The sequence below is a fragment of the Sphaerodactylus townsendi genome, linkage group LG12, assembly GCF_021028975.2.
Source record: "Sphaerodactylus townsendi isolate TG3544 linkage group LG12, MPM_Stown_v2.3, whole genome shotgun sequence".
In the NCBI taxonomy this organism is placed as follows: Eukaryota; Metazoa; Chordata; class Lepidosauria; order Squamata; family Sphaerodactylidae; genus Sphaerodactylus; species Sphaerodactylus townsendi.
This window is the reverse complement of record NC_059436.1, coordinates 18,550-35,148: the sequence shown is the minus strand read 5'-3', so window position 1 is coordinate 35,148 and position 16,599 is coordinate 18,550. Positions and strand designations below refer to the sequence as shown.

General features: G+C 43.2%; 1 protein-coding gene across 4 annotated transcripts in view; it reads left to right on the top strand.

Annotated features, from left to right (window-relative positions):
* TACC1 (transforming acidic coiled-coil containing protein 1) overlaps positions 1-14,782 on the top strand; it is a 75,758-nt gene extending 60,976 nt beyond the window's left edge. For all 4 annotated transcript variants that reach the window (XM_048512378.1, XM_048512377.1, XM_048512379.1 and 1 more), the window contains 8 exons: positions 633-691; positions 2,986-3,126; positions 5,325-5,401; positions 6,856-6,899; positions 7,497-7,657; positions 8,510-8,616; positions 9,906-10,026; positions 10,563-14,782. In XM_048512378.1, coding sequence (XP_048368335.1) covers positions 633-691; positions 2,986-3,126; positions 5,325-5,401; positions 6,856-6,899; positions 7,497-7,657; positions 8,510-8,616; positions 9,906-10,026; positions 10,563-10,631 — 779 coding nt within the window. In that variant the 3' untranslated portion in view covers positions 10,632-14,782. The remainder of the gene's footprint in view (positions 1-632; positions 692-2,985; positions 3,127-5,324; positions 5,402-6,855; positions 6,900-7,496; positions 7,658-8,509; positions 8,617-9,905; positions 10,027-10,562) is intronic.
* Positions 14,783-16,599: the final 1,817 nt, after the last annotated feature.

Below are 16,599 nucleotides of genomic sequence, written 5' to 3'. Positions count from 1 at the left end.
CTTATTAAGTTAATCGGCGGTGTATTAGGACAGTTTGAAAAAAGAACCTCAGACCATTCATAATTCCATGCACACTTTTTCATACCATCCAATGCTTGCCAAAATTCGTATGAATCAACCAACAGTTGTCAATTGCAGGATGCTGAAGGATGAAGTGATGTATAATGTGCTTTATGAACCTGTCCCAGGATTGCCACAAAGTGCAGGGGTGGGCGGGAACCCTTTCAACCCAAACACAGTCTCTCCTACAACACTCCAGGGCAAACTGCACAATACATTTTTAACATGTTGGATCCACACCCACAGACCTTCTTCAGAGAAGGTTGTTGTTAAAGTTTGCAGGGAGCAATCTGACTCGGGGAGGGAGAGGCTCCCCCCCCTCCCCGCTGCCATGCCATTGTCCAGAGCAGAAACTGCTGGGTGGGGGAGGAGAGTTATTTGCACAATTTTGGAGCTGCACATGCCCTCAAACCCAACCAATTTTAAAAAGCATATTGTATTATTTGACCCCATGTATTTGGACAATAGCAGAGACCTGGAACTGAGAGCAGACTGATGCTTCCTTTGTTTCAGTTAATACCTTGCTAAAGTGCTCTCAGAGCATATAACCCACTTGTGTTCTTTTGCTTCAGCTTTTAATAAGGAGCCACCCTGCAACCCAACAGAGACCAGTGGTTTCAGCAGTATATTGGTAAGTGTGAGGGCCTGTCTGTCCTCCATTGGAAATACAAAGCATCTCCATCTCTATGGGCCATTGAAAGCTCCCCCCACCCCTGATCCAGGTGGCTTTTTTCACACCATAGCCCCTTCCGCACATGCAGAATAATGCACTCACAGTTGTTTGAAAGTGGATTTTGCTATTCAGCACAGTAAAATCCAGCTGCAAAGTGCATTGAAAGTGGATTGAAAGTGCATTGTTCGGCATGTGAGGAGGGGGCCCATGTTTGTTGTGGGGTGTTGTGTGGTTTCTGGGCTGTATGTTTGTTGTGTTCGTATGTAGGGTGATCTACACTGCAGTTCTGCAGGAGTACCAGACAGTCACTGACTGCTGCATAGTCACTGCAAATGATTTTTTCCAAGAATCTCCATTTTTAAAATTATTGTTATGGATGCCTGATTTCTCTCACTTTGTGTAATTTAGTCTGCCTTCGCTAGTTGTAGAAAAGGCCAAAGAGATGCTATTGTCATCAGACTAACATCTCATTAGGCATTGCCTTTTCAAGCATATCTTTGCAATCGTCAGGGTGAAAAACTTGCTTGTTACAAAAAATGAAAACTGAAATTCTGAGCAGGTTGAATTGGGTGTGTTTGAGGCTGTTTTCTGTACTTCTAGAGAGTCCCAGTATTCATGAACTCTGTGGGTAGAATAGGCTGTATGAGAAGAGGTGAGACCTCCTCTGCTCCAAAAAATTATTTACTCTCTCATTCCCGACAGCAGAGCACCACTTGGCTAGCTTTCCTGAGAAGACTGACTTTCAAGTTAATAACCATAGCTCCCACTTCCAAATCACTCACCTCATAGAGCAAAACTTGGTAAATAATTCTGCCCTCTCCCATAAGAGCATATTCTTCAGGCTGGTGAAGTCCGGCCATTTTTTTAACATTGCCGCATTGTTTGCCATGCAGCATAACCTGTCATTCAGGAGTGGGTAGGGTAAAATGAAAGAACCCCATGTATGTTGCCTTGAGCTGCTGGAAGGAAGGAAGGATGGCACGTGAACATTATTTTTTTGAAAGGGTTTGTGGAAACGACATAGAATCAGAACGGAAATCTTGCTGCCAGGGAGATCTGTCCAGTCAGATGGAAGTTTCAGAACATTGGATTTCAAAGGCCTGACTGACTCTGAATCTGGGCCGTGGTTTCCTGCCTTGCACTGTAAAACGGAGGCTCAGACCTGTGCCCTCTGCTGGCAGCTGCATAGAGATAGATCTTGGAGAAGGTCTCTGCTATGCTGCACTGTGGCAAAGAGTGTGATTGCTGAATGGAATAAAATTATTTTATTATTTCTGAGACCAATTGGGGCTAGCTTATACTTTTTAACACCCCCCTCCATGCGATTATACAATAAAAAGTTGTGGTTTTTTTGCATAAAATGAACTGTCATAAATAACTCCATTCATTTGTGTGTGTGTGTGTTTTAAACCTGAGAGTGTTTTACTGTTCTGCAATGCTTTCCTTTTATGTTTGTTAGTGGTAGTGATCATACGCCAAACAAACATACACACACACATGTGTGTATAAGTTGTGTTTTTAACTATTTGTTGTAAAATTCCTTGGCAGCATGCACTGAAAAACGGAAATGTTTTATAGAAAGAATAAGGGGCATCTGACCTAGTTTTGTCCATCTTATTTTAAACCGTGTCTGTGGCTTTGCTTTCTTGGGTGTCCGACTTTATGCTTATGGTTAAAAAGTCACAAAATGTCCATGCTGCATTTGTTCAAATGCTCAAATCTCTAAACAGAATCTTTCATAGTTATTTTTGCTACTTGGAGTGCATGTTAGGAGTTGGAAATGTTTATCAGTTCATTTTGAACCCCTTGGCTTTGTGTATCTTTTGCTCTTTCCTGCACTCACTGTAACATTTTTATCTGAATTTTTATCTAAATTTAATCTTGGGCTTTAAACTGAGAATGTATTGGGAGTTTTATCGCTGCTTTTAAATGTTATTTAATTACACTGTTTTAAATACTGTACACCGCCCAGAGCCCCTCGGGGATGGGGCGGTATAAAAATCGAATAAAATAAATAAATAAAATAAATAAACATTCCAAACCTACAAAGCAAACAAACAAAATCCCAACAAAAGATAGCTAACAAATACCTATTGACTAGTCAATTTTAAGTTTTTCTACAGACAAATTTGGAAAACCATTATTACCAAAACTCTTTTATGTGTTGTTTTGGGGCTTTGAAGTGAATTCAGCCAACTGCTATTGAGTTCAAGATGGATGGCTGTATTCCTGACCAGTCATTCTTTCCACAGGACAATTCTGAGCTGTGTTCTGCGGAGAAGTCCTCTAAAGTTACAACGGCTGGCATGAGGGGGAGTGCTGAAAGCCCCTTGGATGCCATTTGCCTCAATGAATCAGATAAGATGGCAGTTCTGACTCTGATCAGAGAGGAGGTGAGAAACAGACTGACTCAACTGTGTGCTAACTGTGGGTATGCACCTCTGGGGCTGAAAGGTGTGGGGCCGTGGTGGTGAACCTATGGTGCTCCAGATGTTCATGGACTACAATTCCCATCAGCCCCTGCCAGTTGGCCATGCTGGAAGGGGCTGATGGGAATTGTAGTCCATGGACATCTGGAGTGCCATAGGTTCGCCACCACTGGTGTGGGGTTTATTTAAAAAGGGAGAGGAGAGAGTAGAAAATGCTGAGGAAAGGGTAGCCAGTGGCTTACAGCAGAACCATGCCTTGGAGTGAGAAGGATTGCTATAGATTTGGAAGGGGAGGACTACCTAGGATAAGTCACACCTCTGAAGGAAGCCACAGGTCAGAGTGGGAGGTTGATTGAGAGGACCACCCTCTGGAGGCATGGTGAGATGAATAGAATTGGGCAGGTTCATCACTGACTTGGACTCAGAGTCAAGGGATAGAGGGAGGGTCTGCATGGGAAAGAGAAGATGTTGGATGATTCCTTTGGGGAAATGTTTTCTTGTTTCTTTTGTTTTAAAATTCTGGCTTATTGGAAATGTGTTTTTCCTCTTGGGATTTTGTTTTTTAACAGCAAGTTACATCAAGCCTTTGGAGTAGTACAGGATAATAATCTAAGTAAATAAAATGAAACCTTCACCGTGTTCTGTGTGCTCTATTCACTACCTCAGCGCTTAAGCGGACATGCTCAGAAGTTTCACTGAACTGAATGGGGCTTACTCCTAAATAAGCATACATATGACTTGCAATATGGAAAGGGACATATTGCAGCAGAGCATCTACAGAAACTGTTGCAGGAAAGGCTAGAACTTGAAAGGGGGCAGGTTAAACTCTTTTTATTGATACTTTCCCCCCTCAAATACTCCCATAGAGCTGATATGTTTCCTGTTACGCAGGCAATTTTTTTCGTTTCCTGTGTTTCTGTTTGTGAGGCAAATTGGAACTCTTGGCTGATACTTGAGATTAGGAAAACTGTGTGGGAAGAAAGGGTTGACACACACACCCCACTCTCCTTCCCAGTGGCCCCCATCCAAACCCACCCCTCTGTGGCTACTGTTTACCAATTAGTTGTGAGTTCCCTTCAAGGATCTCCCAGCATTTTCTCTACTTTGGCTCAGCTGCTATTTTTCCTAAGAAGTTGGGAGAAAGGAGGAGCTAGAGGGAAGTAGTCACTGAGAACAACAACAGTGGGATACAAATGGCAGCAGCCCCTTTTTCACTGAAAGTGTGCGTATGTGTGTTTCTGAGCCTTCAGAATTTTCTATCATTCTGGAGCTCCTGCCATATTTAATGTGTAGCCAGACTTTCATTTATTGCAGCAGGAACTCAAATAGACAAGAATTTGTTGCCATTGGACAGCAAAAAGATGGGAAAGGAGTTAAATAAATCTGCTTGGATTCAGTCAGGGGAACGGATTTTGTCTGCTTAGACCGGGGGGTGGGGGTGGGGGTGTTAGAAATATTGGCCCTCCTGAAATGGCAGACAATGAAAATCTGTAAATTGGCCTTGCCTGTAATAAGTTCCAGGAGCCTGGGTTAATTTGTTTTCCTAGCTAGTTAAGTAGCAATCTGTCTCTGAATCAAGTTCCCAACTCTAGCCACTGAAAAATAGAACAGAACATTATCCAATCATTTGCAGTTGGGAAGCACATTGATAAAGTGGGGTCCAGTTCTTTTTGTTAATCACTCTCAACATTAACCTTGAGAGGCAGTGTGATGTAATGGTTAGAGTGTTGGACTAGGATCTGGAAGACCCAGATTCCAATCCCCATACTGCCATGAAGCTTTCTGAGCTAGTCATTCACTCAAATAGAGTTGTTGTAAGGGGGAAAATGCTGCTCTAATCTCGGTGAAGGAAGGCAGGATAGACAATATAGTAAATAACTTTGTGACTGTGGCATGTGGCTTAATGACTTCGGGTAGTTAGATGAACATCCTGTTTTCAAAGACAGAGGTACCTCGGCCACTGAAAGCTGAAGGCAGAGCTTGTGGGTTTGCATCAGACAACCCTAAATATGCTTTGTGCCCCACTGAATGTTAAAGAAAGGAATAGTACTAATAACACCAGGTGGATGTATTGCTTTTCTTTTTCCAAAGGGGTGGGGAGGGGAGGGAAGGATTGTGATCAGAAGAGCTAAAATCTGTTCCTTTGTTTCCATTCTTTCTAGATCATCTCTAAAGAGATTGAAGCAAATGAATGGAAGCGAAAGTATGAAGGGAGCTGGCAGGAGGTTTTGGAAATGAGGTAAAAAAAAATCAACCCCAAAACACTTCGAACAACTTTTCCAAACATGCACCAATATGAGGAACAGATTTGTGGAATGTTTATATGGGCTGTTGGTTGTAGAAACTAGAACTGGATGTTGCTGGGATGGTGCAGATGGGCTCCCATCCTTGTTGACTTAAAAGTTTTATTATATTCTGGCCTGGTGTTAGAGCTTACAGTAGAGCCACTGTGGTACAGTGGTTGGACTAGACAGTGGTGGCGAACCTTTGGCACTCCAGATGTTATGGACTACAATTCCCATCAGCCCCTGCCAGCACGTCCAATTGGCCATTCTGGCAGGGACTGATGGGAATTGTAGTCCATAACATCTGGAGTGCCAAAGGTTCACCACCATGGGACTAGGATCTGAGAGACCCAGGTTCGGATACCTATTCTGCCATAGAAGCTTGGGCCAGTCACATACGCTCAGCCTAACGTAACACTCAAGTTTGGTTGTGAGGTCAAAGTGGAGGGGGGGGAATGTTGTCAGCTGCTTGGATCCCTGCTGGGGAGAAAGGCAACATATAATGAAAGACTACATGAATAAATAATTCCCCTAAACCATTCATTTGACCCCTGTAAAGTTTTTTCCTCAAGATTTGTGTCCATTTACAGGTTCTCCCTTGTCATCTTTGATATCAGTGGCTGAGGGTGGTGCCTTCTTTTTTACTTCTGAATGTCTAATGAAATTAACCTGGTTGGCTGAGGGGAATCTGTACCTCCCTAGCTTTGGAGGGGCTCTGGGTCACAGGCAGAGAACCTGCCCTGCACATGAAATTCCCAGGTTGCATCCCTGGATCTCTGATAGCAGGTGACAGGAAAAAAAACCTTTAGGGGAAGGCCCATAGGACATGGCACATGTCTTGCATTCAGAAGGCTCCATGTTTGAAGCCTGGCATCTCTCCAGATAAAGAAGAGGTGTGGTGCAAAGCAAGAAAACACAAGGTTTGGCTGTGATGTACCTGTGTGTGGTCTAATGCAGAAGGCTATTGGAGTTGGAACAGGTTCAAATGCTGGCTAACGTGCAAGCTTACTGGATCATGCTGGGCCCAGTCATATTCTCTGCTTGATGGGATAGTTGGGAGAGGCACTACATGCACCATCACCATTTTATTGTTACAGTAATTGAGAAATAATGAGCAAGAACCCAATTACATATACCAGCTTTCTTATTTGGAAGCCAGACAATTAGATAGACTTGAGAGGACCATAGATATGCATGAAATCATCCTGAAGCAAATTGAGATCTCTGTAGAGGAGGAAGTTCAGGAGTGGCTCTGGTCTAAGTGCAACAGATGTCTCTGCCTAGGAAGTGAATTGGCAGGAAGTTTCTAGAAAAGGAAGGAAATGAGATGCATCAGAGATTTCCATTTGTTACAGAAAGAAATAAACATTCTGACTGTAATGTGTGTCCTCCCCCTCATTTTCTGTAGGAAGATAGTGGCTGAATACGAGAAGACCATCGCCCAGATGATAGGTAAGCAGTTGTCAAGTGCTGGGTGCTTGGTTGAGAACAGCTGTGGTTGGAAGGTCAACAAGCTTCACTGCATATCTTATGCAAATTTCTTCCCTCCCCTGTAAATAAATCTGCTAATCCAGACCACAAAGTTTGTAGAGCATAGAGCAACGTTCACCTGTGTTGCTCTGCTTGAGTTGTATTGTGGTATGCCTGTTCTCTGCTGATGATACACAGTGCTCTGTATTACGGAGTGGCTCATGGCAGCGCATCATTGTGTAAGAATGAAGGATGGTGGTTGGCTAGATAGTTCTTTCACCCCACTCCAATTCTGTCCTTTGCTTAATGATGCAAATGAGCCAAGTTGCATGTTACTAGGTTTTCAGGCAGCAGCATGGATCACATCCTATCTACATTGATATGTTTTGGGAAAGGCTCTGTGTATACCTCATATGCATGTATTCCAAAAGAGTTTAGGATCTGGTATGGAGTACAGCATGCAGGTAGCATCTAATAAAGTTGCAGTGTCCAGAAAGGTTGATGTGGAGGGTCAAATGGGGCAGCACTTTCTCTCTGCTCCAAGTGGGTCTCATGTTCCCTCTGCCTTTGAATTCACAGAAGATGAACAGAGATCAAGCATGTCCTCCCAGAAGAGTCTTCAACAGCTCACAATGGAGAAGGAACAAGCATTGTCTGACCTGAATTCAGTGGAAAGGTCCCTGTCTGACCTGTTCAGGAGATACGAGAACCTAAAGGGTGTCCTGGAAGGTTTCAAGAAGGTCTGCTATGAAAGAAACTTTCTCCTCTTAACTTGCTACACTGATGCTCAACAGCTCTGTCCTGCCTTTTGTTTTCCTTGGAACAGGACATTAAACGCTTCAAGTAATCAATAGCTACAAAAGCGCATTGTCCTCTTCTCCAGTTAAAGGACCTTGGTCTTGACTGAAATGTGATCCTGGCAGGGCAAAGAGCTTCTCTGTGTGACTTTGTATGGGCTCTCTGTCTCTTTGATTGTGTTTCAGCTCCCACAAAACTACTGTGCGCACTTAACCATGGCAGAACAGTATGCTCTAGGACTGGAGATCTCGGACTGGCAAGCTATAGACACATATCTGCTTTGTAGCACAATTTCAATTAGACACCAAGCCCATTCAAAATTAAATGGTGGGGGAGCTCTTCTGCCCCACCTAGTATCATGTTTAAATCAAGCCCTAAATAGGTAGCTGGAAAAGACCTCTGTGTGTGGCTCTGGAAAACTGTTGCTGAATAGCATAGGCTGAGGTCAGTATACCAACAATGTCTTAGTACCAGCTAGTATCATAGCTTCTTCATATGCAGAGAAATGTCTTGAATGGTTCTCTTGCTTTTGTACCCCTGCATAATAGTAAATATTAGCAAGACATAGAAACCTGGGTGTGCAAGGCTCTTTGTGTAAATGAGATGTCTTTGTGTAAATGAGATCAAGAGGGAATTTCACCTCCATTTATACGCATGTGTAGGATATGAAGTACAGTCCTATTACAGAGCCTCTACTTTTCATATACCTTTCATTTCCACACTTCCTTTCTTTTCATTAACTTGCAATGCAATTCTTATGCAAACTTCTGTCGTTGTTTACTCACCCCTCCCAGAATGAAGAAGCCTTGAAAAAATGTGCTCAAGACTACCTAACTCGCGTCAAACAAGAGGAGCAGCGGTACCAGGCCTTGAAAATCCATGCAGAAGAGAAGTTAGACAAGTAAGAAATCTAGGCATTTAGAGATTAGTGGGGTGTTGGTGTTCTTCCAGTCACACTCACAGATGTATGAATGTGGTTTTCCTGCTTGCATCGTTTTGAGAAAATGCTGTCAACTTAATAATGTACTAGGAGGAGGCTGAAAAAATCGAAGAATTACAATATGTTATGTAAGGACTGTTGTACATGTCATGCATGCAGTTGAAGCTCTGCCATTATTTATCTCCAAAGGGATTTCTGCAAAGGGAATGCATGCCTTATGATGCAGTACTGACACCTTGGTGGAATACTGAGTTGTTCGAGGTTTTGACCTTTAAAGCCCTTCACAGTCAGGGACTTTGCTCATCAAGTGACAACTTGCTGGTGGTCCCTGGCCTGAAAAACATCCAGGTGTCTTTGACCAGAACCAGAGCTCTGACCCAGAACATTTGGCTCTGTCCCTAGCCTGGGGGAACGCTCTCTCAGGTGCAACTTGGGCTCCGTGGGATGTGATGCAGTGCTTCAGGGCTTGCAAGACTGATGTTCTGCCAACCCTGTGGTTGAGGACAGTGACGGTTTCCAATTTGCTGGCCTCCTTTTCCCTGTTCCCATTAACCCCCTCCCTTCCCCCCTTCCCACTTTTCCCCTTTCCTTTTCCCGTTCCTCTGTATTATATCATCCATTCGTGTAATCTGCACTCGTTTGTTAGAATTTATTTTGACCTGCCCTTTCTTTAATTGGTCTTTGGTTGTCATGACACCATAGAGTTGTATCAATTAAGATTTTAATGTTTATATTGTTGAGAAATGTATTGGAATTCACCCTGAACCCAACGTGTTGGGAAAGAGTGGGGTAGAAGAGGAAGGAAGGAAGGAAGGAAGGAAGGAAGGAAGGAAGGAAGGAAGGAAGGAAGGAAGGAAGGAAGGAAGGAAGGAAGGAAGGAAGGAAGGAAGGAAGGAAGGAAGGAAGGAAGGAAGGAAGGAAGGAAGGAAGGAAGGAAGGAAGGAAGGAAGGAAGGAAGGAAGGAAGGAAGGAAGGAAGGAAGGAAGGAAGGAAGGAAGGAAGGAAGGAAGGAAGGAAGGAAGGAAGGAAGTTAGTTCCCAAAAGATGAAGATCATCTTCAATATCTTGCAGGGCAGGGTGGGAGGGAATGGGCCACAAGCCTTGCATGCAGAAATCCTCAGTTAAAGTTCCTTGGACAGCAGGTATTGGGAAAGGCCATTCTCTGTCTGAGGCCTTGGAAGTTGCTGCCAATCAGAATAGTCAGCGCTGAGCAAGAGCAGCTTCAGTTGTGTTTGTTTCTTTCCATGCAGAGCCAATGAAGAAATTGCTCAGGTGCGTGCCAAGGCTAAAGCAGAAGGTGCAGCTCTTCATGCTGGGCTCCGAAAAGAACAAATGAAGGTGGAGTCTCTGGAAAGAGCCCTGCAGCAGAAGGTGAAGCCCCTTCCCCATTTTTGCTGGGGAAAGAATTCACTGGGTTGGGTCTTAAACTAAGGCAAGGTGTTCTGCTTGGAAGGCCAGGTGTAATTTCTACCTGTTCCCTTTTCCTGCTGCAGATTGCCCGTTTGTCCCTCATGCTGTTCTGAGTGTCTCCTGTGGCCCATGAGCAGAATTTGGGGGAGATCAGTGGGATGCAGTGGGAGAGAAGAAGGCAGGGAAATTCTGTTCCACCCATTCAACTGCCTTCTAGTAATAGAAAATTTAGTCTGGTTCCAATCCTATGTTCCAATTCATCCTGTGTTCTTTTTCAGTTGGGAGCTTTTCAGTAAGCAAAGAGGCTAAGAGGGCATGATAGAGGTTTATAAAATTATGTGTGGGGTGGATCTTGTTTGATCTTGCAAATTCCAAACTTGGTTTTTGCTGCTCAGATTTGATGTACTGATACAGGCAGTCTCTGGAGGAGTGATTTGATGAAGGAGATTAAGCAGCACTATGTTACCTTTTTGCAATTTCTTTTTCTAATCTTCCAGAATCAGGAAATTGAAGAGCTGACCAAGATCTGTGATGAGCTGATTGCCAAGCTAGGAAAGACTGACTGATCCATACTCTGTTGCCTAGAGCCCCATGCTTGACTGCTTCCTGTTTGTCTGCACCTTCAAGCAAGCACCTTGTCTTCTTTCCCAGGAATAATCTCCCCCTGCAGCAGAGAGAAAAGCACACATATACCTAGCTTCGAAACTGAGCAATTGCCAGCTGCAAGAACCAGGGGCCCTGGCCTATGTTCACTTATAGCATTTTGCTGGGCCAGATCTCCCTGGCTAAATTTCTGCTGCTAACTTTTAGCTGGCAGCCCTAATTCCTTATATTTGCCCAACTGGTATAAGAAAGGTATGCATTAGAGATGAATTATTTGCTACTGTGTGTGATGAGAACAGGCACTCAGGATATTGTAGAGATCCAGTCCATAGAAGGTGCTGGATTGCTGTCTCAAGAACAGTTGCATGACAGAAGAGGTGCCATTGATGATGATCGCTGTTTGGTTGAGAGGGATAGACCAGTATCAGATATGGGTTACCTAAGCATGTGCCCTGTTGTTTGCCATTGGAAATTTAGTGTGACATAATTGAAGATCTATATCTGAAGGCATGAGAAATGAGGCCAGCTCAAACAGAATGAAGCTCAGATTGGCTTCCATGGATGGATCACACATGGGATCCAAGTTAAAGAACATTAGCTCCTAGTAAAATAAGCCTTTATGGGTCATGGCCCAGAAACCAGGAAAAGAAGTGCCTGACTTCTTGATTGTTCACATCAGTGTTGAGGCATGAGGAATGAGACCTTCATGAAAGAGCACAAATTTCCCTGAATGCACATGGAATGCAGAGTCTTTCAAGGTAGAGGGCAACCAATAGAAGTTCAGAATTATGCAATGAAAACTTATCTCTCTGGTGAAGCTAAGGATTCCAAGATGTATCAACATCTCTTCAGAAAGTGGGCGAAAGACTGGATGCTAGGCTTCTGCTTACATATATCTGCCATCCTCAGAAGCACCTTTTCCTCAGTGTTCCCAAAGAACCTGGAATGATGTAAAACCTAAAATATTTTACAGAAAACCAAAAATGGGACAAGTAGATGGATATCTAATTCCTTGGGGAGTTTGTGCTGCTGTTGAAATTGTGTATAGTGAAGTTGAGGGCTTCTAAGATGTACTTGTCAGCCCACAGAGGGGCACCAGTTAGACTCCTGTTTTTTGTCTTTTAGTTGGTCAATGCAGAATTGTGGAAGTGCTTTGGATACTCCCGCAAGGAGATCTGCTGTTCGTTTTTTTGTGTCGTGCTTTCATTGAAGTCTCATGTGATTCAACTGTAGTCAGATTTCTTTCTTTTAACCTGGGGTGCCCCCCTGCTTTGCTCTAACATGGCTTGTCTTGGTCAGTGTGTGCTGAGTTCTTCTGATGACCACAGTGAAGCTGATGTTTCAAAGCCATGGGCTGTGCTACCTGTGATGGCTGTTTTTTTGGGTGGTCCATCTTCTGTGCCTAAATATCACATGCAGTCTTCTTTACAATTTAGGTTCCTGAGAACTTCAACTGGAGCATAATTTCTGTTCCTCCCTGGTAATCTCTAGCTGGGACCACCAGATACTCAGTTCCTTTTTGATGATCTGAAAGGGGCAGTCTTTCTCTCAAATTATGGCCTTTATTATGTTTTTCCTGGGTGTGTCTCCAAGTTTTTTTTTTGGGGGGGGGGGGCTCTTTACTTGTTCCAGGCATACAGGTCTTTGATTAGCACAGAAAGAGGGTGATAGACCTCTTCCTTTGCCATTATGCTAACCTGAAATGACCCGAGAGCTACTATTTGCTGGGTTAGGAAATTGACATGTAGCTATATTAGTATCCCAGCAGGGAAAATAATAGCTTCCTGGGCTGTTTCAGGACAGAAAAATGGCATGTAAGCTCCTGTTCCCTGTGCTTCATAGCTCCAGTCTGAATTGGATCACTGTGTGCTTGGGAAGCACAGAACTCATAGACTGTGTTTGACCTGAACCTGGAATATACAAGGGGGGAAAATCATGTAGTTACACTTTAAGGATTTAATTATGCCTCAGGTTACTGAAAGAGACTTCCTCACTCCCTCTTCCCTTTTTCAGCTTGATAAGAGTCTGGTGACCCATGGAGCAGGAACCATTAGCTCTAAATTAGATATTATATCTGGTATAGTTGCCACATGCAACACAGGTGGAACCCCACAGCAGAGCAAATTGACTCTCCAAGGCTATTTTAGCTCCAGAAAAATAATCTGGAAGAGCAGACTGAAGCTACAGTTCTGAGCCAAATCACTTGGGAACCTAGGTTGCCTGATGTCGCATTATTGCGGTGCAAAACTCAGAGATAGGTTCGGGGAACCCTGACTTGTACCAGAAGTAATGCCTATTTTGCATCTTAGTGTTTTGTAAAGAGCTGTGCTTCTAAGCTTGTAATATTAAAAAAAATGCTCCCATCACCTATGAAATCACAATCCTAACCATCTGGAAATGTGATTCTGGTCACTTTGGCAGGTTACAAATAAAAACCCTGAATAAGCATTCTTTATCTCTAAAGGAAGGAGGAAGGCGAAGCCTGTTCTTAAGGCATGTATTCTCCTCTCCTGCCGAAACCTCGTGGTCTGATCGCATCTCCCCAGTTTTCCTCTGGGTTCCAGCGGTTGCACTTTTCTTTGTTGTGTGTGTGAGCGCGCACTGTGCCAAATGCTCTCTCGTTTTGTGTGCCTCTCAAGCATGCCACTATAAATGTGGGCAAACAAGATTCCTAAGGAATGACATTATTAACTATAATATGGTTATTATAGTTTGTGCAGATATTAAAAAAATATGTGTGTATACATATATGGATAGATAGATACATAGATGATGACTAAAGTTCTATACTGTGGATGGTGTGTGTGATTTATATTTGTGTTAACTGTCGCACCTCATGAGCTCTTGTATAGCAAGAGGGAAGCTACGCTATGCAGACTGACCATTGGTTCGACCCCTATAATACTATCCTTATAGGAAAATAGCTTCTGCCCATCTATAGTGTTTGCAGGAGGATTTGAACAGTGGCTACTGCACCTGATAATGGAGTGTTTAATGCAATACGTAAGGCTGAGTAAGAATGTAACTGCACCAGCACTTAACTTGATCGCATCTTACTTTCATTGTGCAGCTTCCCCCATGGGATCAGTGCCAGGACTCCAGAGCTGAGCAGCGCTGTGGGGTGTATACAGCAGACAGATGCACCTCTGTTTTAATCATGTCCCTGCTCACTTGCAGGAGTGGCTTTGGCACTGGGCTACCCCATGTTACTCCGTCCCTGTTTTCTGAACTACCAAGTACCTCGTAGCTGTTCCTTCCTCTTTAGTTCTAGAGGCAGCGGAAGCAGCATGCAGACTCAGTCGTATCTCAATCATGTGAGAGGTATAGGCTTACAATTCTCTTCCTGGTGGGCAAATCTATGCTTATATTGAGGTAAAAACGTTGCTGCCTGTGCCCTGAATTCAAAATCCAGAAAAATAACAGATTCTGATTCAACATGCTGGAGTCTGCTTTTGCATGTTGGTTGTGGGGACTCTAGAGAGACATGCCATATTTTGGGAATGGTATGGAGTGAATTGGGCCTAACCAGATCTAGGCCAGGGTACACCAAGTCAGTCAATCCATTATAAACACAGTGACATGCCTACCCTTAGCCTTGGCCAGAATAAAAAATCCTTATCTGGATTATTTTCTGGATTGTATTTTAACAACATACAGAAAAGTAAATCAGCAGGGCTGGATTATTTCCAGCACTGAATAGAAGGTTTTTGCTGTTCTATGGTTCCAATCATTTTCCCACTGCAGTGAAATCTAAGCAGCCTTTTGCACAAAGGATCTTGTCTATAAAAAGCAACCATTCTTGCTTTCTGCCAATGTACTTTATAACAGGGCCCCCAAGAATTAATATTAACCTCACTATTTATCTGCTTTGCCTGTATCACCTACAAAGGTTCTCTGACATCCAGGACAAGAAACTCCTGCAGTTTGGGTCAGTTTGTACAGTTGAGTGTGAGTAACTTGCCGCATTCACACATTTGATATGTATGATGATTTCCCTTTTCTATGTCAAGTAAATATTTGTAAGAGTTATACTCACACAAATGGGATTATTATGATGATTACTAATATATTTTTTTCATGTTCCATTGCCTGAATAAAAATAATGTGTTTCCAATTTGGGAGTGACTTTTCTTTTACTGGCAGGATTTGTTTTTTGAGGAGGGTATGTGTGGGTGACATTTGCCTTTTTTTCACCATCTTTTGATTCACCTGTGACTAAAGTCAAACCAGGTTTTGAAATTCCTTTCTGATATTTGATCAACCTGGGCCCTTTCGTGGGACATCTGTTTTTCTAAGGCTAGTCAGATGGAGCCAGAGCGACAGGATGTGGAGCCCCAAGCATTGACATGAATCAGTTTTTCTGCGGGTAAAAAATGATCACTGAAAATGATGTTGAGGATTTGCAGGAACAAAAGCTATCTGGGATGGGGGCTGTAGTACAGGCAAAACACTTGTTACTAAATGGCATTGGCATTCCTGTGCCAGAGTGGTTTTTGGAATGGATTGCTGGGAGTGCTTGCAAGTACACACACTTAGCAGCTGCTGGAACCATCCCTGACAATGGTTTCAGAAACTGAATTCAAGCTTACAGATTTTATTGTTTCCTTACATCTTCTGCGGTTCAGACTCTTGAGGCCGGGAGCAGTGCCCGAGAGCTCAAACTTGGCACCTGTCAGAGATGGGAGAGGAAATGGTGGCATTTGGAGGGTTTTTGTTTTGTTTAAAATTGATCTCAAGCCCCTCTACTTAACTCCAGTATGGAAGTTTTGTCCTCTTTCCCGTGCATTTCTGTAACATATTTGTTACAAGCTGGGGCCCTGTGAGGAATTGCAAGGGCAGAGGAATGACTTGGAAATCACACCCACGCCACATACACACACCAAGTCTCACCTTTCTAGGATTCTAAATGCTCTTTGGCATCCTCACTCCAAAAACTTAACTGCTCTCAATATTTATCATTTCCTGGATTATGCGCTGTACTCAACAGACCCAATGTGGTTTTTTTGGGGGGGGGGGGGAGGGAGAAGAGGTATGGTTAATTTATGTTTATTTTTCTGCATATCTGGGAAGGCTCCTGAGTATGTTGAAATCCCGACCTTCAGTAGGTGGTCTTATTTTCGTAAATTGGTGTTAACTGCTATTTTACTATTCACTATAACAGTGCCTGAATTTATGATTACCTTTTAGTCTTGCAGAAACAAAATATTGAGAATATTGGGGAAACTGGGTGGTTTTTAAAACTAGTCTGTGAAAAACACCTTGCACCTTTATTTCTGTCTCCTGGCACTAAGCTGTACTTCCCCTAAAGAGGGAGGTTAAAACCCTAAACATTCAACCCCGGGCACTCTACACTGTAGAGGATGGCATTAGATCAAGCTGTTTAATGTGATGGCATTAAAAAAATGTCATGCCAATATGACGTATCTTTAGGACGAGGGCAAGTTGTACTAGGACTACAGAGAATTGCAGGAGACATGAATAAGCAGCAATTTCTGTATCCAAACATCTTGCTCACTTAAACTAATAACATTTCAACCATTTGGCCTCTGTCGACTCAGTTTTCCCTCACAGTGTGAATCTCCTCCCTTCCTTTATATCGCATCATCAGCAGAACTCAAATGTTCAGATGTGAGCATTCTCATGCAGCTGTTCTCCCAGAGGGCAGAGCAACACACCATCTCCTTGGCCACTTGAGGGCTCTGTTCATTTGAAGAAGTGTGCCCTCTAATATACAGGAAATGAGAACAGAGTAGAACAGAAAGCAGATTTGCAGACAAAAACTGGTTCTCAGCCTGCACTCTGCAGATATTTTTGGCTGTTCCTGTGCTAAAAACAATCCCATTTCTTCACTTATCTTCACTCTGTGTCTTTAACAGCCATTGGCAGATCATTAAGCTTGTTTTCATGTTGTGAAAAATTCCGATTTCTACT